The 23,738-nt window shown below is 41.8% G+C and overlaps 2 protein-coding genes across 7 annotated transcripts in view; one reads left to right on the top strand and one right to left on the bottom strand.

The window, feature by feature from the left end:
* Positions 1-22,878, bottom strand: part of METTL6 (methyltransferase 6, tRNA N3-cytidine) — a 54,948-nt gene extending 32,070 nt beyond the window's left edge. Inside the window, exons 1-2 of one of the 6 annotated variants that reach the window (XM_069958318.1) lie at positions 21,108-21,194; positions 19,428-19,495 (exon numbers count right to left, since the gene is read on the bottom strand). The gene's annotated coding sequence lies outside the window, so the exon portion shown is untranslated. Of the gene's footprint in view, positions 1-3,932; positions 4,332-8,419; positions 8,659-19,427; positions 19,496-21,107; positions 21,195-22,798 lie in introns of those variants that run through there. The other 5 variants (XM_069958320.1, XM_069958316.1, XM_069958321.1 and 2 more) reach the window with 5 other exon arrangements.
* EAF1 (ELL associated factor 1) overlaps positions 8,358-23,738 on the top strand; it is a 41,942-nt gene continuing 26,561 nt past the window's right edge. Inside the window, exons 1-2 of the mRNA XM_069958322.1 lie at positions 8,358-8,580; positions 16,040-16,134. Of these exons, the coding sequence (XP_069814423.1) occupies positions 8,475-8,580; positions 16,040-16,134 (201 nt within the window). The 5' untranslated portion in view covers positions 8,358-8,474. The remainder of the gene's footprint in view (positions 8,581-16,039; positions 16,135-23,738) is intronic.

Genomic DNA, 23,738 nt, shown 5'->3' with positions numbered 1-23,738 from the left:
TTTTACTGAAAATTTGGAAATTTGCTGCTAATGTTTTAAGCTTCCTATTGTCTAAAAAAAATTAAAGATCGTTTAATAAATGCCGCCAACATAAAGTAGACATGTTGCTAATGCTATTTAATATATAATTTATGTGGTATAACCACTTTCTGTATACGCAAAAAAGTTTCAAAGTTGGAAAAATTCAGTTTTTCACATTTTTTCACATTATTTGGGTTTTTTTCATAAAGATTTGTTATGATTATCGACTCCAATTTACCAGAAATGTAAAGTACAATATGTCACGAGAAAACAATCTCAGAATCAGCCGGATAGGTAAAAGCATCCCGAAGTTATTAATGACTAAAGTGACACTGGTCATATTCATAAAATTTGTCTCTGTCATTAAGGCCATTTCAGGCTCTGTCCTTAAGGGGTTAAAGCAGTGTGTGTACAAACAACTAATGGTGCAGAGCTGAGTGTACATATGTTATTGAAGTAGAATTACCAGGGTATGCAGTGAACCCCTTGGAATATGAGTGTAGACTGTTTAGAGCAGAGCTTCTCAAAGTATTTCTACTGGAGCCTCACCCAACAGACCAAGGCAATGCCTGGGCCTCACCAGACTGACCAAGAGGGTGCCTGGGCCTCACCATCTGTGGTGAAAGTCCATTTAAAAGCTGAAAATAATGCTAGGGCTACCCTTTCACCCATCTCCCAAGCTCTACATAGTAATAAAGCAAGTCCAAAATAAATTAATAATGTTGCTAAAAATGGAAATTTTGGAGGACTGTACAGATCATAGTTAATTTTGTGAAAACTGGCTCCTCAGGGCCTCACTAACAACTAGGGGGCGCCTCATTGTTTGAGAAGCACTGGTTTAGAGGATATGCTGAGTTAGCATTAGGATTACAGTGTATTAGGCTGGGTTCACACTACATTTTTGCAATCCGTTTTTTTCATCCGTTAAATATTTAAAAAAAACGATGAAAAAACGTATGCATTTGCACGCATCTGTTTTGATCCGCCTTTCCACTGACTTCTATTATAAAAAAATGGATAAAAAAAACAGATCAAAACAAATAAATTTTTTTTAGCATACATAAAAACATCGTCGACCACATTTTTGTGTACGCAAAAAAAAAAAAAAAAAGCACTTTGATCCGATTTTTCATTGACTTCCACTATAAAAAGGATCAAAATGAACACAAATGCATCAGTTTTTTCATCCGTTTTTCATATAAAATGGATTAAAAACCGGATTACAAAAACACAGTGTGAACCCAGCCTTAGACTACTATTGCATTAGTAACACAATGAGATACAGTGGTTTGGCACTACCAGATCTTAGCTTGTGGAAACATGGTAGCAGTAGGGAGTGAAAAATATGGAGGTGCTCACTGTAAGAAGAAGGTTCAATGAACTATAATGAAAAAAAGAAATATATTGAGGGCACTCACCATTAAAATTCCAAAAATCTTTATTAAAGGGGTATCCACCTGTGGAGTTGAGAGTCTATTTTATATGTGTTATATTCCTAAAATGTATACTTGCTTTGTGTGGCGCTCTAGAAGCAGCTGCGGGGAAAGGCCCCTCCCGCTCTGTTGCTATGCTGTATGGCTAATGCTGCATTTACACGGAACGATTACACTGGTCAACAGCCAAAAAGGTTCCGACATGAAAACAGTTGATCTTAAAGCGTAACTGTCATTTCAGGGTCATTTTTCTGAAAACATTAAATATCAACAGTACAAGCGATTTTAAGAAACTCTGTAATAGGTTTTATGTACTAAAAGAGTTTCCTTCTGGACTGAAAAAGCAATCTCCCAGCCTCCCCCCTCACATCAAATGAAGCTGGATTTCTGTCTCCATTATGTGGCTATGGAGAGGGGAGGGGCTGTTAGGAGTGACTGAGCACGGAGCAGTCCTGCACAGCACAACACCCTGCAATCTTCTCTCAGTAAGTTCATAGATAAGCACTGACCTTTCTGACCCCAGAATCCAGCGTCTTAGGTGCCCAGACAGTCTACAAACAGCTGACCTTCATGTCACCTCTTCCTGCTCCCTCATCTCCCTCAGCCCCTCCCCCCTTCATAGGCTTACAATGGAGAGAGCAGAGCCCGTCTTCACTGGCTTCTCTGTAATGAAGACGCGTTTGCCTGATAATGCACAGATAAGAAGTCAGGGGGGAGGCTGGGAGATTGCTTCTTGAGTACAGAAGGAGGCTTTTTTGGCTGATGAAATCTATTACAGAGTTTCTTAAAATCGCTTATACTACTGATTTCTGCAATAAAAAAAAACATGACAGTTACGCTTTAACTAATTTTGGGGTTCTGAAATCGAAAATGATGTTCAAATTTTGAAATTGGCTCTAATTTTCAAGTTATAGACGTACTTTCTATACTTCTCACAGCCTGTGATACAATACTGGGAAAAGTTTGCATCATCAGTATTGCATCATCAGCTGGTATATTGCATCATCTTAAGGTGCGTTTACACAGAGAGATTTATCTGACCAATTTTGGAAGCCAAAGCAAGTAATGGATTTGAAAAGAGGAGAAATCTCAATCTTTCCTTCATGGCCTGTTCTCTTTTTATAGTCTGTCCCTGGTTTTGGCTTCAAAAATCTGTCAGATAAATCTGTCTGTGTAAACGCAGCATTAGGGTCCATTTACATGGAAAGATTATCTGACAGATTATCTGCCAAAGATTTGAAGCCAAAGCCAGAAACAGACTATAAACAGAGATCAGGTCATAAAGTAAAGCCTGAGATTTCTCCTCTTTTCAAATCCATTCCTGGCTTTGGCTTCAAATCTTTGGCAGATAATCTGTCAGATAATCTTTCTGTGTAAATGTTTTTGATCTGTTTTTTTTTTTTTTTTTTTTTTTTATAATGGAAGTCAATGGAAAAACAGATCAAAACGGATGCACACAAATACATCCGTTTTTCATCAGATTTTATTGCAAAAAACTGATTGCAAAAACGCAGTGTGAACCTAGCCTTCATGGAACCCATCAATGCTTGCAGATTACTGTTGGACAGTTATCAGAGACAATCCCATGTATGAATACAAAGGACATGTACAGTAAATGCACCGAGAAGCCATTGCATAAGGACCTACATTCCAGAGTTCAATAAACATAATTAATTTGTAAAAATTCTTGGATATGCCTGTAAATTGTAGTTGATTTTAGATAGAAGTTTCCTATGAATATATTTCAAAAGTTTATGAACAGTAAACTTGCTTCCTTATGATTGTAGAAGTAATAAATATGTCGGCTATTATACTGTATTCTATACAATTCACAAAACAGTAACATGAGAACTCTTCCATATCATAGAAACTAGAGCCAATTAACATTTTTCCTTGTGATATTTGAATTCAGCCCATAAAGATCATTAAGAAATGGCTAATTTTATTTCTGAACCAAACAACTTTTGAAAATTTGTAGGCCAGTGTTATCGTCCGAATTTGCACGATAACAATCGAATTCGAACGATAATCGTACGTGTAAACGCAGCGAACGATCAAACGACGAGCGAGAAATCGTTCATTTTGATCTTTGAACATGTTCTTAAATTGTTGTTCGCAAAAAATTCGCAGATCATTCTGTGTAAACAGTCATTCACCGATTTTATCTATGTGCGAGATAGGCCTAAGCGATCGCAAAACGAATTTTCCGTACAATATATAGTTCAGTCTAAACGCTGATTGTTATAAAAAAAAAATAGTTACTTCGAAATCGTAAATCGTACGATCGAGCGAATTATCGTTCTGTGTAAACGCAGCATAATGAATTTGTGTTAGTTTGGTGGATACTCGCGGCAGACTGCAGCTGCCACACTACTTTACCAATTTGGCAAGGCCCAGGTACTTTTATTCTAAGTCTCACCCTAACACCCCCAAGAGCTTAAAAAATAAAATGCTCCCAAACCTTCTAGTCTTACTCACCAAGTCCCCATGAGAATTTTGAGTTGTCTCCCGTCTTTCTAGCTGCTTCCGTTCCATAGTTACCAAGTTTTTTAAAAAGCCGAACTATATCCAACATGGCGCCGACCAGAAAGCTACATCTCCCATCATTCAATGCTTATGCCTGATTGGTACATGATGTAGCAGAGCTGATATCCACAAGATATAGCAGAGTTGAGTGAGGGACATAGTAGAAATGAGTGCGTTGCATAGCAGAGTTGAGTGCGTTGCATAGCAGAGTTGAGTGCGTTGCATAGAAGAGTTGAGTGCGTTGCATAGAAGAGTTGAGTGCGTTGCATAGAAGAGTTGAGTGCGTTGCATAGAAGAGTTGAGTGCGTTGCATAGCAGAGTTAAGTACGTTGCATAGCAGGTGGACCGCGAGTTGGCGGAGAGGTGCCGCGTGTGAGAGTCGCGGGGGGGGGGGGGGCTTGGGGTGGCTTGGGGGGGGTGTCGCAATGCCGCGAGCGACTTGGGGCGGAGGTAGTCAGCCTCCTGCCCGGCCTCCTCTCATCTTTCCTCCCCTCCATGCTGGGGCCGGTGCCGGGGAGTGATCCTCCCCCGGTGACACTATGAGGCTGCTGGCCGGTGGCGGTCTGTGCCTTGCTCTGTGCGCCCTGGCCCTGCTTTGGTCATTTCAATAGCCACGGGGTGAGGGGGGGGGGGGGGGTTCAGGAGCGGAGAGCGGTGTCAAGTTGGACTGAGATTTAAAGATTTTATGCATTTGGTGGGGGTGAATGCACCTAGATAAACAGCAAAACTGTGCAGAATCCATGAGAAATTGATAATGGAAAGCTATGGGTGGGCAACATATAAATGCAAAAAAATTTGGGGGAGAATACCCCTTTAAGGGTGCGTTCACACCTACAGGATCTGCAGCAGATTTGATGCTGTGTTCAGTTATTTAAATGAAATCTGCTGCAGAAAATCAGCTGCAGATCATGTAGGTGTGAACGCACCATAAATCTTCATTAAAAACATTGTGTGCAGCAGTGAATGTGAACGCCAGAGCCCTGGTGATCGTTAAGGCATTGCATTAGGAAGCAGAGTAATATGTTGTTTATTGTGTAGAGAACTTTTTAGAAACGTCTGTACAGATGTGGGTTCCTTGGTTGTCCTGCTGTCCTTTCCTCCTAGGATGTGGCTGAAGTAGACAACAAGATCTTCCTAGTTGAGCAGAATGTTGTAGTGGCACTCGGATTTTCCCTAGGCATCTATTATAAGTAAATACAATGGGGGAGATTTATCAAACATGGTGTAAAGTGAAACTGGCTCAGTTGCCCCAGCAACCAATCAGATTCCACCATTCATTTTCCAAAGAGTCTGTGAGGAATGAAAGGTGGAATCTGACTGGTTACTAGGGGCAACTGAGCCAGTTCTACTTTACACCATGTTTGATAAATCTCCCCCTAAATGTTTATACTCAGGGCCGGCTCCAGGTTTTTGTGGGCCCTTGGGCAACAGAGCCTCGACGGGTCCCCTTGAGGAGCAAATCATGGAGATACAGGTGAGGAAAGATTTGTAGCATAAGAAACATGCGGCTACTGCATATCTTTCTTCTCCTGCATCTTCTGATCTCTGCGGGTGTCAGGACTCTGGAGGACGGGACGGGGTTGCGGGTTAACTATCACTGCTGAAAAAGGTCCGGCTTGCACAATGCTAAAAATGGCCCTGGAACTAGAAGCCCCAGCTGCTCATGTTATATACACATAGCAGTAGCTGTTTACAGGAGAGAACTAAAAGCCCCAGCATGTTCATATTATATACACATAGCAGGAGCTGTATACAGGAGAACACTAGAGGTCTCAGCATGTTAATGTTGTGTATATCACAAACAGGAGCTATATACAGGAGAACTAGTTTGTGATATACACAACATGAACATCTAGTGTTCTCCTGTATACAGCTCCTGAGGTCTCAGCATGTTCATGTGTTATATGTATCACTGCAGGAGCTGTATAGAGAAGAACTAGAAGTATCAGCATGTTTATGTTGTGTATATCACAGGCAGGAGCAGTATACAGAAGAACTCAGAAGAAGGTCTCAGCATGTTCATGTGTTATATAAAGATGTTTTAATTAAAGTGTCACAGTTGTCATAACTTTAAAAATCTAAATCAACAGTTGATGTGATATAAAGCAAGTTTGCAATTTACATTCATTATTTTTTTTTTAGTTATCATGGAAAACACGGCACTTCCTGTTTTCTGACTGCAGGAAACAGGAAGTCCTTCTCAAAGGTCAGAAAACAGGAAGTCCTGTGTATCCCAGGCCATCTGAGCGCCCACAGAGAGAAGGCAGTCATGTGATTGATGGACACATTGAGCGGTGACTCTCTGTACCAGCAGAAATTCCTGTGTTTAGGGGTTTTTTTTGTTTGTTTTTCAACTAGCACAAGTCAGAAGATCTACCTTCAGGAGACTGGACCTGGATTTCTGGTAAGTTCAGCTTTGTTTTACAGCATGAGAAAAAAAAAAAAGAATGTAAATTGCAAACTTACTTTATATCACATCTACTGTTTTAGATTTGGAAGTTATAATGACAGTGACACTTTAAGAGACAGTGTTTCATTGATCTGTATATGGGGAGAGAAGAGAACGCACAGAAAATGTGTTCCCTGCTAACGTTGGCTTCACATTGTGTATAAAGGAAATGTAACAGCTGCAGTTCATGTTCCAGAAAGAAACTATTAGGGTGGGTTCAGACTGAGGAATTCTCGCGGAAAATGTCAGCGGAATTCCGTCAGCTGTCCGCCCGCACGGGCACGCGCTTTTCCGCCGGCTCCACACCGTTCTATAGGCTGGCGTATTCCGCGATCCGCTGAAAGAAGTGACATGACACTTCTTTCAGCGTATAGCGGAATACGCCGGCCCATAGAATGGTGTCTATGGGGCCGGCGGAAAGGCGCACAGATGTGCGGGCGGACAGCTGACGGAATTACGCAGACATTTTCCGCAAGAATTCCTCAGTCTGAACCCGCCCTTAGATAGCAACCATGCGGCCTGGGATCCGGTTCTCCATCTGCTACTGTAACTTATGGCACCACCTCCACCGGAATTATAGACAGCCAGAGGAGGGAGTGGCCTAAAGATACAGTTGGTGCGAGGACCAGAGAGACAGATTCCAGACCATAGGCAACTTGGCTGGTAAGTAGAGTTGAGCAAATTTACAGTTCAAATGAAGCAAATTGCCTTGTTAGCTCCAGGTGCCTGGAAAGGCTGGATCCAGTCCTGGGAGAAGTTTCCTAGGACTGGATTCAGCATTTGACAGGCACGGAGCGGCCTTTAAGGCAGATAGCTGATGAGCAGATTGCAGAGTTAGCAAAGTGATTCGCCTTGTTGGTACTGTAAATGTGCTCATCTCTACTGGTAAGTATACACTGCTGCTTGTGATCTGGAAACTAACAGCACAGATATATACATATCCCAGAACCCAATATAGACACATCTGTGCTGTCATTTTGCAGGGATGCATGAACGATACAAGGACTTTTAGCATGCTTAGGCGGCCTTCACACTGCTCTAAAATCTGGGAAAACACCATGTCAAGAACAGCAGTGGCCAGATGTGAGCTGGAAGTCAATGGAAGTTGAACCTGGGGGCCCACTAATGTATAACCAGTGAGAAACAACATGTCAGTCAGCGTAAGTGCAGGTTCTAAAGCCACAGTCCGACACTGCACACACAGCTTTTTTTTTTGGTGTGGCGTTTTTCTCTCCTTTCTGGCCTTTTGAGCGCTCTGTGGCAGTTTTTTCCATAATGTAACATGCTGAGGGTGTGGCTTTCTTTTTTTTGCCATACCATGGGGCTTTTCTTCCATGGAGATCACAGGGATTGCTCTGGTCATCACAAAAAACATTATTGCTGTGAGTATAGCGTTTTTGTATCCTTTTGACCAGCCACTGTCACATTATGGCAGAGGAAAAGGAAGTTCAGCCATCTTTGTGCGCACACAAAAAAAAAAAAAAAAAAAAGTATTCACACATAAAATAAAAAATGCCATTTTGCCATTAGCATTTTTCTGCCATTTTTTGGGAGGTCAGAAAATCACAATAAAAAAAGAAGTGTGAGGGCACCCTCCCTTAGCAGGAAACATGACTGGCCAGGGTGAGCCAACTGAGTGGCCAGAGTAAAGGAGAAAGCAGCCCAAGAGTTATGACACGTCTGTTGCTGTCTGTACTGTCCTATTGAGACTTCCTTTTGGGCAGAACTGGTTCCCCATTGTTGTGTGCAGGCTGATTGTAACACGTCTGTCTCATGCCAGAGCTCTCCGTGCCAACAGGCATAGGCCGGGCTCCCTCTCCCAGAACCATAGAGACACTATCTTTCCCTAACAGCACAGCCCGGAACCCAGCTCCTCCCACACATGTGACTGATCACCTGGCCAACACGTCACCAAAGGTCCTTTCGCACAATAGCGTCCCTGTCACTTCTGCGCCTGCGCATGTAACGCGCTCGGAGAAGACGCACTTACCGCTTTGTTTATGAGACCGGCAGCGTAGTTTGTTTAACGCGCTGTGCTCGGAGAAATGAACGGGACGCCACCTCCACCGCCTCTGGACCGGGAGGAACACGGGCTGAGGTTAGGAGAGAGCTTTGAGAAGAGGCCGCGCTCCTCCTTCCACACAGTGCGCTGTGAGTACCGGCTAGTGACGTCACATCGCGTCTACCAATCATGCGCCGCCTCTTCGACTTACGTCACCCCTGTTTCTTTTTGACACTGCACTCAGTCATGTTGGTGATGTCATTGGCGGTGACGTCTTGTGGATAATACGTAAGAGTGCGCCTCTAATACTACAGGCCATAGCCCGCCCAGGAGCTGTGACAGAGAGAGCCCCGGTGTGCAGTGTCACATACAGGGGGGAATCCCCACTCTGCTGCCCGGGGCACGGATCAGGAACCTTCTGCCCTCCAGCTGGTGAAAAACTACAATTCCCATCATGCTGTTCAGGCTGAAGGTTTCCCATCCCTGTGATAGAGGGTAATGAAATGAATCTAATAAGTGTCCAGTACACAGGCCTCTCCTCACACCTCAGTACAGAGCTATGCAGGGGGATAGCCATATGAGGAGGCTGCTACCTGGCTTACATCAATGATAATAATTAGAGATCGGGTTCGAGTCCATCCAAACCTGAACATTCAGTATTTGATTAGCGGGGGCTGCTGAACTTGGATAAAGCTCTAAGGTTGTCTGGAAAACATGGATACAGCCAATGACTATATCCATGATTTCCACATAGCCTTAGGGCTTTATCCAACTTCAGCAGCCACAGCTAATCAAATGCCGAACGTTCAGGTTCGGATCGACTCGAACCCGATTCGCTCATCTCTAATAATAATGGCTCCAGAAATACAGTTTATAGGGAGCTCGGGATTGGTCGGTTAGGATGACTCATAAGAGAAGTTGTTATCAGTCGGTTAGGATGACTCATTAGAGAGGTTGTTATCGGTTGGTTTGGATGACTCATTAGAAAGGTTGTTATTGGTCGGTTCGGATGACTCATTAGAGAGGTTACTGGTCGGTTCGGATGACTTAGAGCGGTTGTTACTGGTCGGTTCGGATGACTTAGAGCGGTTGTTACTGGTCGGTTTGGATGACTCATTAGAGAGGTTGTTATTGGTCAGTTAGGATGACTCTTTAGAGAGGTTGTTATTGGTTGGTTCGGATGACTCTTTAGAGAGGTTGTTATTGGTTGGATCGGATGACTCGTTTGAGAGGTTGTTGTTGGTTGGTTCGGATGACTCGTTAGAGAGGTTGTTGTTGGTTGGTTGGTTCGGATGACTCATTAGAGAGGTTGTGATTGGTTGGTTCGGATGACTCATTAGAGAGGTTGTGATTGGTTGGTTCGGATGACTCTTTAGAGAGGTTGTGATTGGTCAATTAGGATGACTCATTAGAGAGGTTGTGATTGGTTGGTTCGGATGACTCTTGAAGGGATGGAAACTAAAGTAACTGTATAGACTTGCTGGGACCCCAAGGGTTGATCGTTAGCAGCAATCAGAGTCTGTTATTGGAGGATGTAATATAATCCAAGGTATTGGAAGGGATGGGTTACAGAATGATGTGGTATATAGGGATACAGTACATAGAAGCATAAAAAGGAACATCAAAATCCATATACAGTACATATCCAGGATAGGATCTTTACTGCATAATCCATATACAGTAAACAGAGTACAATCTGTACACAGTATGTAAAGGTACAGTACAATCCATATGCATAGGTACAGTGCAACCTGTGTACAATAAACATAGATGCAGAACATTCTGTATGCAGTATATAGATTTACAGCACATTCTGTATGCAGTATATAGAGGTACAGTATATAGAGGTGCTGGCACATTATGTATGCATTATATAGAGGTGCGGGCACAATCTGTATGCAATATATAGAGGTACGGCACATTCTGTATGCAGTATATAGAGGTACAGCACATTCTGTATGCAGTATATAGAGGTGCAGCACATTCTGTATGCAGTATATAGATGTGCAGCACATTCTGTATGCAATATATAGAGGTGCATCACCTTCTGTATGCAGTATATAGAGGTGCAGGCACATACTGTATGCAATATATAGAGGTACGGCACATTCTGTATGCAGTATATAGAGGTGCACATTCTGTATGCAGTATATAGAGGTGCATCACCTTCTGTATGCAGTATATAGAGGTGCAGGCACATACTGTATGCAGTATATAGAGGTGCATCACCTTCTGTATGCAGTATATAGAGGTGCAGGCACATTCTGTATGCAATATATAGAGGTGCATCACCTTCTGTATGCAGTATATAGAGGTGCAGGCACATACTGTATGAAATATATAGAGGTACGGCACATTCTGTATGCAGTATATAGAGGTGCATCACCTTCTGTATGCAGTATATAGAGGTGCAGGCACATACTGTATGCAGTATATAGAGGTGCAGCACATTCTGTATGCAGTATATAGAGGTGCATCACCTTCTGTATGCAGTATATAGAGGTGCAGGCACATACTGTATGCAGTATATAGAGGTGCAGGCACATACTGTATGCAGTATATAGAGGTGCAGCACATTCTGTATGCCGTATATAGAGGTGCAGCACATTCTGTATGCAGTATATAGAGGTACAGCACATTCTGCATTCAGTATATAGAGGTATAGCACATTCTGTATGCATTATATAGAGGTACAGCACATTCTGTATGCAGTATATAGAGGTATAGCACATTCTGTATGCATTATATAGAGGTGCAGCACATTCTGTATGCAGTATATAGAGGTGCAGGCACATACTGTATGCATTATATAGAGGTACAGCACATTCTGTATGCAGTATATAGAGGTGCAGGCACATACTCTATGCATTATATAGAGGTATAGCACATTCTGTATGCAGTATATAGAGGTGCGGGCACATTCTGTATGCAGTATATAGAGGTACAGAACCTTCTGTATGCAGTATATAGAGGTGCAGCACATTCTGTATGCAGTATATAGAGGTGCAGCACATTCTGTATGCAGTATATAGAAGTACAGCACATTCTGTATGCAGTATATAGAGGTGCGGGCACATTCTGTATGCAGTATATAGAAGTACAGCACATTCTGTATGCAGTATATAGAGGTGCGGGCACATTCTGTATGCAGTATATAGAGGTACAGCACATTCTGTATGCAGTATATAGAGGTACAGCACATTCTGCATTTAGTATATTGAGGTATAGCACATTCTGTATGCATTATATAGAGGTACAGCACATTCTGTATGCAGTATATAGAGGTGCAGGCACATACTGTATGCATTATATAGAGGTATAGCACATTCTGTATGCAGTATATAGAGGTGCAGGCACATACTGTATGCATTATATAGAGGTACAGCACATTCTGTATGCAGTATATAGAGGTGTGGGCACATTCTGTACGCAGTATATAGATGTGCAGCACCTTCTGTATGCAGTATATAGAGGTGCAGGCACATACTGTATGCAGTATATAGAGGTGCAGCACATACTGTATGCAATATATAGAGGTACGGCACATTCTGTATGCAGTATATAGAGGTGCATCACCTTCTGTATGCAGTATATAGAGGTGCAGGCACATTCTGTATGCAGTATATAGAGGTGCATCACCTTCTGTATGCAGTATATAGAGGTGCAGGCACATACTGTATGCAGTATATAGAGGTGCAGCACATTCTGTATGCAGTATATAGAGGTGCAGCACATTCTGTATGCCATATATAGAGGTACAGCACATTCTGTATGCAGTATATAGAGGTACAGCACATTCTGCATTCAGTATATAGAGGTATAGCACATTCTGTATGCATTATATAGAGGTACAGCACATTCTGTATGCAGTATATAGAGGTGCATCACCTTCTGTATGCAGTATAAAGAGGTGCAGGCACAGGCTGGGTTCACACTATGTATATTTGAGGCTGTATTTGTGAGGCTGTATAGCAACCAAAACCAGGAGTGGATTGAAAACACAGAAAGGATCTGTTCACATAATGTTGTAATTGAGTGGATGGCCGTCATTTAATGGCAAATTTTTGCTGTTATTTTAAAACAACGGCTGTTATATTGAAATGATGGCAGTTATTTACCGTTATATGACGGCCATCCACTCAATTTCAACATTGTGTGAACAGAGCCTTTCTGTGTTTTCAATCCACTCCTGGTTTTGGTTGCTATGAGGACCTGACATGAGGACCAAATACTGCCTGAAGTATACAGTGTGTGAACCCAGCCACATACTGTATGCATTATATAGAGGTATAGTACATTCTGTATGCAGTATATAGAGGTGCAGCACATTCTGTATGCAGTATATAGAGGTGCAGGCACATACTGTATGCATTATATAGAGGTATAGCACATTCTGTATGCAGTATATAGAGGTGCAGGCACATACTGTATGCATTATATAGAGGTATAGCACATTCTGTATGCAGTATATAGAGGTGCAGGCACATACTGTATTCATTATATAGAGGTACAGCACATACTGTATGCAGTATATAGAGGTGCAGCACATTCTGTATGCAGTATATAGAGGTGCATCACCTTCTGTATGCAGTATATAGAGGTGCAGGCACATACTGTATGCAGTATATAGAGGTGCAGCACATTCTGTATGCAGTATATAGAGGTGCAGCACATTCTGTATGCCGTATATAGAGGTACAGCACATTCTGTATGCAGTATATAGAGGTACAGCACATTCTGCATTCAGTATATAGAGGTATAGTACATTCTGTATGCAGTATATAGAGGTGCATCACCTTCTGTATGCAGTATAAAGAGGTGCAGGCACATATTGTATGCATTATATAGAGGTATAGTACATTCTGTATGCAGTATATAGAGGTGCGGGCACATTCTGTATGCAGTATATAGAGGTACAGAACCTTCTGTATGCAGTATATAGAAGTACAGAACCTTCTGTATGCAGTATATAGAAGTACAGAACCTTCTGTATGCAGTATATAGAGGTGCAGCACATTCTGTATGCAGTATATAGAGGTGCAGCACATTCTGTATGCAGTATATAGAAGTACAGCACATTCTGTATGCAGTATATAGAGGTGTGGGCACATTCTGTATGCAGTATATCATAAAGAGGTACAGCACATTCTGTATGCAGTATATAGAGGTACAGCACATTCTGCATGCATTATATAGAGGTACAGCACATTCTGTATGCATTATATAGAGATAAAGCACATTCTGCATGCATTATATAGAGGTACAGCACATTCTGTATGCAGTATATAGAGGTGCAGCACATTCTGCATGCATTATATAGAGGTACAGCACATTCTGTATGCATTATATAGAGGTACAGCACATTCTGCATGCATTATTTAGAGGTACAGCACATTCTGCATGCATTATATAGAGGTACAGCACATTCTGTATGCAGTATATAGATGTGTGGGCACATTCTGTATGCAGTATATAGAGGTACAGCACATTCTGTATGCAGTATATAGAGGTACAGCACACTCTGTATGCAGTATATAGAGGTGCGGGCACATTCTGTATGCAGTATATAGAGGTACGGCACATTCTGTATGCAATATATAGAGGTGCAGGCACATTCTGCATGCATTATATAGAGGTACAGCACATTCTGTATGCAGTATATAGAGGTGTGGGCACATTCTGTATGCAGTATATAGAGGTACAGCACATTCTGCATTCAGTATATAGAGGTACAGCACATTCTGCATGCATTATATAGAGGTACAGCACATTCTGTATGCATTATATAGAGGTACAGCACATTCTGCATGAATTATATAGAGGTACAGCACATTCTGCATGCATTATATAGAGGTGCAGCACATTCTGTATGCAGTATATAGAGGTGCAGCACATTCTGCATGCATTATATAGAGGTACAGCACATTCTGTATGCAGTATATAGAGGTACAGCACATTCTGCATGCATTATATAGAGGTACAGCACATTCTGCATGCATTATATAGAGGTACAGCACATTCTGTATGCAGTATATAGAGGTGTGGGCACATTCTGTATGCAGTAGAGGTACAGCACGTTCTGTATGCAGTATATAGAGGTACAGCACATTCTGTATGCAGTATATAGAGGTGCGGGCACATTCTGTATGCAGTATATAGAGGTACAGCACATTCTGTATGCAGTATATAGAGGTGTGGGCACATTCTGTATGCAGTAGAGGTACAGCACATTCTGTATGCAGTATATAGAGGTACAGCACATTCTGTATGCAGTATATAGAGGTGCGGGCACATTCTGTATGCAGTATATAGAGGTACGGCACATTCTGTATGCAATATATAGAGGTGCAGGCACATTCTGTATGCAGTATATAGAGGTACGGCACATTCTGTATGCAATATATAGAGGTGCGGGCACATTCTGTATGCATTATATAGAGGTGCATCACCTTCTGTATGCATTATATAGAGGCGCAGCACATTCTCTGCAGTATATAGAGGTGCATCACCTTCTGTATGCATTATATAGAGGTGCATCACCTTCTGTATGCAGTATATAGAGGTGCAGCACATTCGGTATGCACTATACAGAGGTGTGGACACATTCTGCATGCATTATATGGCTGGGTTCACACTATGTATATTTGAGGCTGTATTTGTGAGGCTGTATAGCAACCAAAACCAGGAGTGGATTGAAAACACAGAAAGGCTATGTTCACATAATGTTGTAATTGAGTGGATGGCCGTCATTTAATGGCAAATTTTTGCTGTTATTTTAAAACAACGGCTGTTATATTGAAATAATGGCAGTTATTTACCGTTATATGACGGCCATCCACTCAATTTCAACATTGTGTGAACAGAGCCTTTCTGTGTTTTCAATCCACTCCTGGTTTTGGTTGCTATGAGGACCTGACTTGAGGACCAAATACTGCCTGAAGTATACAGTGTGTGAACCCAGCCTATAGAGGTGCATCACCTTCTGTATGCATTATATAGAGGTGCATCACCTTCTGTATGCATTATATAGAGGTGCAAAACATTCTGTATGCAGTATTTAGATGTGCCGCAGAGTCTGCATATAGTACATTGGGGTATTGCACAATCTGTATACAGTACATGGTGCTACAGCATAATCCAATTACAGTACACTGTGCTACAGCACAATTTGTATACAGTATACTGGGGTACAGCACAATTTGTATACAGTATACTGGGGTACAGCACAATTCATATACAGCATAATCTGTATACAATAAATGCAGGTACAGCACATTCTGCATACAACATATATAGGTACAGAACAGTAAATACCCACATATCAAGGATATAAAGGTGCAGCAGAATCCATACACTTATAGAGGCAGATCCGTAATGAATAAGTGGAGCAGTAGTACAGCTCCTTTCACCAGGGATTTTGGGTCCCCATACTTGAGATTGCAGTGTATTTTGGTGACAGACTGGTTACTGAAGATCTCTGATCAGAACAATTTATTAGTTCTTGGTGAACAGATGTACTATTGTTGCCTCACCCACTGATAAGATGAGGTACACATATCCTCTAGAAGGAACTGACTAATTTTATGGTTTCTCACATGTTTTTTCTAGATGATTTTAAGCCGGCGTCCATAGACACATCTTGTGAAGGAGAGCTTCAAGTAGGAAAAGGGGATGAAGTTACGATTACTTTGCCACACATCCCAGTAAGTGAAATGGTTCTGCTTGGATATTTTAGTAATGAAGGCCACTGCTTAGTGTTATATACTGATCAACTGCCTAATACTGTATGTGTGACATGAGAACAGCTCTTATTTGTAGTGGTAGGGACCCCACCACAATACCCATAAAGATGTTGTGTGGTATTTGGGGCCAGTTTTAGTGACAGGTCCCAAGACGATCATGGATCAGACTTGTTTTCCAGCAGATCCCCCAGATACTCGGTCAAATTGAAATCTGGAGAGTGTGAAGTCAACACCCTGAACTATTTGTCACATTCATTAATCCGTTCCTTAAAGGGAACCTATCGGCAGGTGAGAAGTATCTAACCTGCTGATATCTCCCTATAGTGCACATGGCACTGAGGATGAAGGTAATTTTTTTTTACCTTCATCCTCAGTACCGTTTCTGTGAAATTAGGAGTTTAATACCTATACTAACAAGTCGTTTGGTGCAGGGCAGGACTTCCACCCCCACACCCAGTGCAGCAAAATGACTTATTAGGAGATTTAAATACTAATATCACAGAGAATGAAGGTAGGAAACTTGCCTTCATCTTTAGCACCCTGTGCGCTATAGGGAGATATCAGCAGGTCAGTTTCCCTTTAACAATTAAAGTAGTGTAGCAGGGCGCATTATAATGTTAAAAGTGACTGTGACCAAGGTCTGTAACAATATTTAGGTAGGCAATACATGTAAAACCAACATCCACATAAATGCCAGATCCCTGGTAGAACTTTGTCTAGAGCCTGAGTGTTAAACTCAGGCCCCCAGCTGTTACAAAACTACAATTCCCATCATGCCTGGACAGTCAGAGCTTTAGCTTTGGCTGTCCAGGCATGATGGGAATTTTAGTCCTGTAACAGCTGAATGACATGAGTTTGACACCTATGATCTAGAGCGCAACTGCCTTCACTGGCATTTCCGTTTCCTACAGTACATAGTGGTATCACCTTTTCCCAATGTAATCAATGCATATGGAGCAGGCTATCCCTATGCTGTGAAAGTAAATTTAATTAACCAGAACAGGCTTCCTTCTTTCACCCCTCCATGTTTCTAATGCTTTGTACAATCCAAAGTAGATCCTGGCACTCACCAGTAAATGCTCTGAAGTTTTATTGTAGAATCACATATGCAATACAACAAATACAGGACACGTTTTGGCGATAGCCTTTATCAACTCCCTAATACAGTGTACAAATGACCTGACTAATATAGGAAGAAGTTGTTTCAGCGTTTGACATTGTCGATGCAGAGTGATGATGATGTTACTCCTTCATTCCTGGTATGACACCTGACATCATTAAGTCCATCAAACAACTGGATATGGGCACAAATGTTTTAACGCAATGTATACCTAAAGGCAGGCATATGTAATGGGAATTGTTACAAACTTTGTTAACCTGTATGTAAAAAATTTACTATACTAAACAATCACAGAATTACACTTAACACCTTCCCTCATCAGAACGTAAATGTACGTCCTGCTGCGAGTGGGGGGTCGAAGAGGAGTCACTCAGTGACCCCACTCTTAACCCACAGGACCACAGCTTTTAGTGAGCGTGGTCCAATCGCCACATCTGCTAATTAGCCATTTAAATGCAGCTGTCAAAACTGACAGCTGCATTTTAATGGCTCTAAATAGCCATCCCTGGCGATGTAAGATGAAGGGATCTCCCCTCTCCAATCACAAGTCTGGGCCTCAGTGTCGCACTGAAGCTGATCCCGGCTCAGTAATCCATAAATCTGGGCTGCAGCAGCACAGAGCAATACAGCACTGATCTAATTGATCAGTGCTGTATAACGTATACTACACTGATCTCTATGAGAGATCAGTGTAGTTGTATTAGAAGTCCCCCAGGGGGACTTCTAATTAATGTTAGTGTGAAATAAAAAATTTTTTTAAAGTGTTTTATTAATAAAAAGCCCCTTCCCCTAATAAAATTATGAATCTCCCCCCTTTTACCATTTTATGAATAAAAATAAATAAACATACAGTTATTTGGTATCACTGTGTGCGTAATCGCCCGAACTATTACATTGTCACATTTGACACATCAAATCAAGAATAATTGTAATAAAAAGTGATTAAAAAACATGGCATATATGCAAGCAAGGTACCGAGAGAAAAAACAGGTGCAAAAATTTACACCTCACACAGCCCCATAGACCAAAGGATAAAAGCGTTATAAGAATGGTAGTAGAGCAATTTAAAAAACATTTAATTTTTTAAAAGCAGTCAAATAAAATAAAAGTTCTATGAAGAATTACATAATGTCGTAATCATACTGACTTGAGGAACATACATAACATGTCACTTTTACTATACGGCGTAAACACGAAACCCCCAAAATGAAAACAAATAGCTTTTTTTTTCAATTTCATTGTGCAAACAATTTTTTCCCGGTTTCACAGCATACTTTATGGCATAATTAAGTCTGTCTTTACAAAGTACAATTAGTGTCGGAAAAAAATAAGGGCTCATGTGGGTCTCTCTGTGAGAAAATGCCAGCGCTATGAATTTTTAAACACAAAGAGGAAAAAATTAAAGTGCAAAAATGAAAATTTAGCCCGGTCCTAAAGGGGTTAATACAAAACATGTAAATATGTACATATCATCTTACATACATAATAAACAAAATAGCCATCATATTAGTACAGGCAACACGCACAAACAACATATACTTCCGGTTAGTGGTCTGATTAATCATTATTGTTAGTCACAAGCCAAAAAGACAGAAATGGCTGCACATCGCACCCATGGTTGACACGAAAGCTTGTTCAGCTACATTAAAAAGAAACATCAGAAGTTATTATATAATTTGATTAACCACATTGCCTCGTGTACCAACGTGCAGGTCTCTGATATACATGAGTCCCTAACCAAAAAACATCACTGTGCTGGTCAGCGAACACAATCCCCGCAAAGCATGCGCAAGCAGAGAAGGGGGGCCCCCTTGGGGATTGGTCCTGTGACAGTGGGGTTGCAGGGCCATTGTATGGCCTCCCTTCTCTGTTTGTGTTCGCTTTGCGGGGTTGGCGGTCGCTGACTGACACAGTGTTGAGTTAGTGTAGGGACTCATGTGAACCAAGGGACCTTAACGCAGTACATGGGGCAATATGGTTTCATCAAATTATAAACCAACCTCCTGGCATTGGTTTTTAAATGTAGCGGAGAGGCATTAGTGACAGCCATAGGTGTGAGGTGCAGCGCTCCTTTCTCTCCTTGTCCGTATTTATCATTATTGCTAGTGTATAGACTCCATATATTGTAACATACCACCAATTCAGGCCTGTCTAAGACCCCTTTCATTGGGTTCCAAAAAATTCTCAGGACGCTTTTGAGGACTAGATAGAATAAAAGACAAGAGGCAATGAAATACAGAAACCAACAGTCACAAAAAACATAATAAAGAAAACTACTCAGTTCATATTTTCCATTCTAACCCTTTGGATGTAATGTTTGAAGGGTGTGAATCCAAAATACCTCACGTTTTTGAAGTAATTTCTTAAGATCTCCCCCTCTCCTTGGTAGTATAACCTGCTCTAATACCTGAAATTAAAGGGGTACTCCAGCAGGGGGTCTTTTTTTTCCGATCTGGCCGGGGAGGAGGTGGCTGAGGGCAGCGACGTCCACTTACCTCCCCAGTTTCAGCGGCGGGTCCCGTATCGCAGCGCTGCGGTCCCCGCTGCCCGGCCGCCGTGACGTTTTCAAGTCCGCTCATTCAGTCAGTGATGGAGGTGGGATATATTGGAGAGACAAGGCAACCAGTCCGCGACCGAATCAACAAACATAAACTGACAATGTGGTGTAAACCTGTGCCTGCCAATTCCATGTAAAGAAGCATGCGGTTTCACAGATATTCACAGGTATTAGAGCAGGTTGTTCTACCAAGGAGAGGGGGAAATTACTCCAAAAACGTAAGGCTTTTTGGATTCACGCCCTTCAAACATTACATCCAAAGGGTTTGAATGAAGAATATGAACTGAGTAGTTTTCTTTATTAATAATGTTTTTTGTGACTGTTGGTTTTTGTATTTCATTTCCTCTTCTCTTTTATTCTATCTAGCCCTCACAAGCGTTCCGAGAATTTTTTGGATTGCAATAAAATGGGTCTTAGAAAGGCCTGAATTGGTGGTATGTTACAATATACAGGGTCTATACACTAACAATAATGATTAATCGGCCCACTAACCGGATGTATATGTTGTTTCTGTGTGTTGCCTGTACTAATATGATAGCTATTTTGTATATAAGATGATTTGTATATATTTGTCAGTCGATGCAATGACACGTCACATGCTGCGACAACGTCTTTCTATATTAGTCAGGCCATTAGGCAGTTGATAAAGCTTATCGCTGAAATGCAATTCTACAATAAAACTTCAGAGCATTTACTGGTGAGTGCTGGGATCTACTTTGGATTGTACTATTGGGACTTGCTCCAACCACGAGCACCACCACCTCCACCGGAGTGCTGTCTAAAGTCTTTCTATCTGATGCTTTGTAGGCACTTCAGAGGTGGACTGAGGTCCATCTGGGTACCCTGACCACTTTACAGCTATGCAGCCCAATTCACAGCAAGTTGTAATGCCTTGTGGGATCTAAAGTGATATATTATTATTAACATTAAAGTGTCACTGTCAGTAGTGAAACATCAGTTTATTATGTCAATTCAAAAGTGACAGGTGCCCCGCCCCCTTTCCCCCTAAGCACCGCCCCCATTTCCTGCCATCAACCCGCCCCCTCTAGCCCTAGTGACAGTTCCCCCGCCCACTTTCCCACGCATCCCCCGCCCACTTTCCCACGCTGTTAACCCTGTCCCACATGCATGTGACGTATCTGGTATGACAGATACGTCTCCACCCCCTCCCATATCAAAACCTATGAAACATCCCCCAGATTATATCATGCACCCTGCTTATCGCCCATATCGGGTAACCCTAATAAAATGACTAACCTTTATCTCAAGTCCCAGTCATGGTTCTGTGTGTGCGTAGTTGTAGCAGATATAATAGCAAGAGAGATGGAGAGATCCGTACAAATCCCTGTCTTGAAGCGAAGTGTGTGAATTAGCTTACAGTCTTCTGAGAGGGGTCTGAGTACACGCCCATATCCTGTTGTAATAGGGAGGCCTTGAGACATGCCAGGACATGTCCCCACATCCCATAGCCTATATACCCCACAGTGTATATATTAGGCGTAAAAATCAAACAAGGCGATAAAAGTTTAAAAGCTTTATTGAATAAAAAGATGTATACAATATTCGTATAATAAGCAATGTTTTTTGTTCATAAAGTTACATTTTGTAAAAGTTAAAATAAGCGAACAAAAGTACAAAAATGGTATGACTGTGATATAAACAACAGAAGTAAAGTCTTGTGACTCACACGCAAGACCGGCCTCACAATGAGACACTATTCACCTTAAAAAGTCATAATTTTGTTCAGATATATATTGTATTTCTTCAAAGGAGTCGTAACATGTGGGGTTACACAGGGTTAATTGTCTTAAAGGTCTTAATTTTGTTAAAAGTCTTGGGACTCTCATACATGTGAGTTCTCACAATGAGTCACTATTTTACTGTGTAATAGCACATTGTTTCGAAGGGTGGTTATTAAACAATTAAGACAGTTCATACAGGGTCATCTGCAAAATTAAGGTGTGAATGGCTGTAAAGTTTGTAGTGAAAGTCTCGTGATAGTCTTGCACAGTGTAGATAATAAGCCATAAAGTCATTTGAGCAGCAAAGAATTTGTACTTAAAGCCTCGTGATAGTATTGTAAAAGAATGTCATCACAGCGGCACAGTGTAGATAATAATCCGTGATGTAAATTTATCAGCAGAGGATAGAAGAAATACATTGTAGGTATATAATGTTTTATCAGTTTATACATAGAGGAAAGCACTCCTGTTTAAAAACTAAACACGCTGTACATCCTAATTTTACACTTTCCCCCTAAGCCCCGCCCCCATTTCCTGCCATCAACCCGCCCCCTCTAGCCCTAGTGACAGTTCCCCCGCCCACTTTCCCACGCATCCCCCGCCCACTTTCCCACGCTGTTAACCCTGTCCCACATGCATGTGACGTATCTGGTATGACAGATACGTCTCCCCTCCCATATCAAAACCTATGAAACATCCCCCAGATTATATCATGCACCCTGCTTATCGCCCATATCGGGTAACCCTAATAAAATGACTAACCTTTATCTCAAGTCCCAGTCATGGTTCTGTGTGTGTGTAGTTGTAGCAGATATAATAGCAAGAGAGATCCGTACAAATCCCTGTCTTGAAGCGAAGTGTGTGAATTAGCTTACAGTCTTCTGAGAGGGGTCTGAGTACACGCCCATATCCTGTTGTAATAGGGAGGCCTTGAGACATGCCCCCCTTTCCCCCTAAGCCCCGCCCCCATCTCCTGCCATCAACCCGCCCCCCTCTAGCCCTAGTGACAGTTCCCCCGCCCACTTTCCCACGCATCCCCCGCCCACTTTCCCACGCTGTTAACCCTGTCCCACATGCATGTGACGTATCTGGTATGACAGATACGTCTCCACCCCCTCCCATATCAAAACCTATGAAACATCCCCCAGATTATATCATGCACCCTGCTTATCGCCCATATCGGGTAACCCTAATAAAATGACTAACCTTTATCTCAACTCCCAGTCATGGTTCTGTGTGTAGTTGTAGCAGATATAATAGCAAGAGAGATGGAGAGATCCGTACAAATCCCTGTCTTGAAGCGAAGTGTGTGAATTAGCTTACAGTCTTCTGAGAGGGGTCTGAGTACACGCCCATATCCTGTTGTAATAGGGAGGCCTTGAGACATGCCAGGACATGTCCCCACATCCCATAGCCTATATACCCCACAGTGTATATATTAGGCGTAAAAATCAAACAAGGCGATAAAAGTTTAAAAGCTTTATTGAATAAAAAGATGTATACAATATTCGTATAATAAGCAATGTTTATTGTTCATAAAGTTACATTTGTAAAAGTTAAAATAAGCGAACAAAAGTACAAAAATGGTATGGCCGCATTATCAAAGACATCACATAATATACAAGAGCTACAAGACGTCTGCATTTACAGAGTTAACCAGGCTGTTTGTAGTAAGGGTAAAGGCCTTTTTTTAGGTAGCAAATTACCCTGCGTTATCCCCAGCGGTGTGGTAGGCTGAATAGACAGGGGGCTGCGTTTAGGGGTGACAGTTCCAGAAGTATAGCTCAGTGCCGTCTTTAAGTCGTCTAGAATTTCTCTAGTAGAGGAATTCCCCACAACAGTAGAGGGTATATTTATTTCAGCCATGGCGTGCATAAATGTATCCCATCCTTGCGGCACTTTGCTTTTTAGAAGACCGTGGCTTTGGGTTGTGCTACGAACCAAGTCCAGCATGTTAGAGCCTGGAACAACAACTCCTTTATAAAGAAATTCGCCTTTATCATTCCATGCTGCAATCTCTTGGTTCTGTAGGAGTCTGTGCAGTAGAAGTTCAGCATTTTTCTTAAACCGCTGGTTAACATGAGTTACAATTTCATGTACATCATCACTTTTATCAGGGTTTGTATTTGGCGATTGTTGATGGCCA

This window comes from Dendropsophus ebraccatus, chromosome 2 (genome assembly GCF_027789765.1).
Source record: "Dendropsophus ebraccatus isolate aDenEbr1 chromosome 2, aDenEbr1.pat, whole genome shotgun sequence".
Lineage (NCBI taxonomy): Eukaryota > Metazoa > Chordata > Amphibia > Anura > Hylidae > Dendropsophus > Dendropsophus ebraccatus.
The sequence above is the reverse complement of the archived record's forward strand: the minus strand, read 5'-3'. Positions and strand labels throughout refer to the sequence as shown.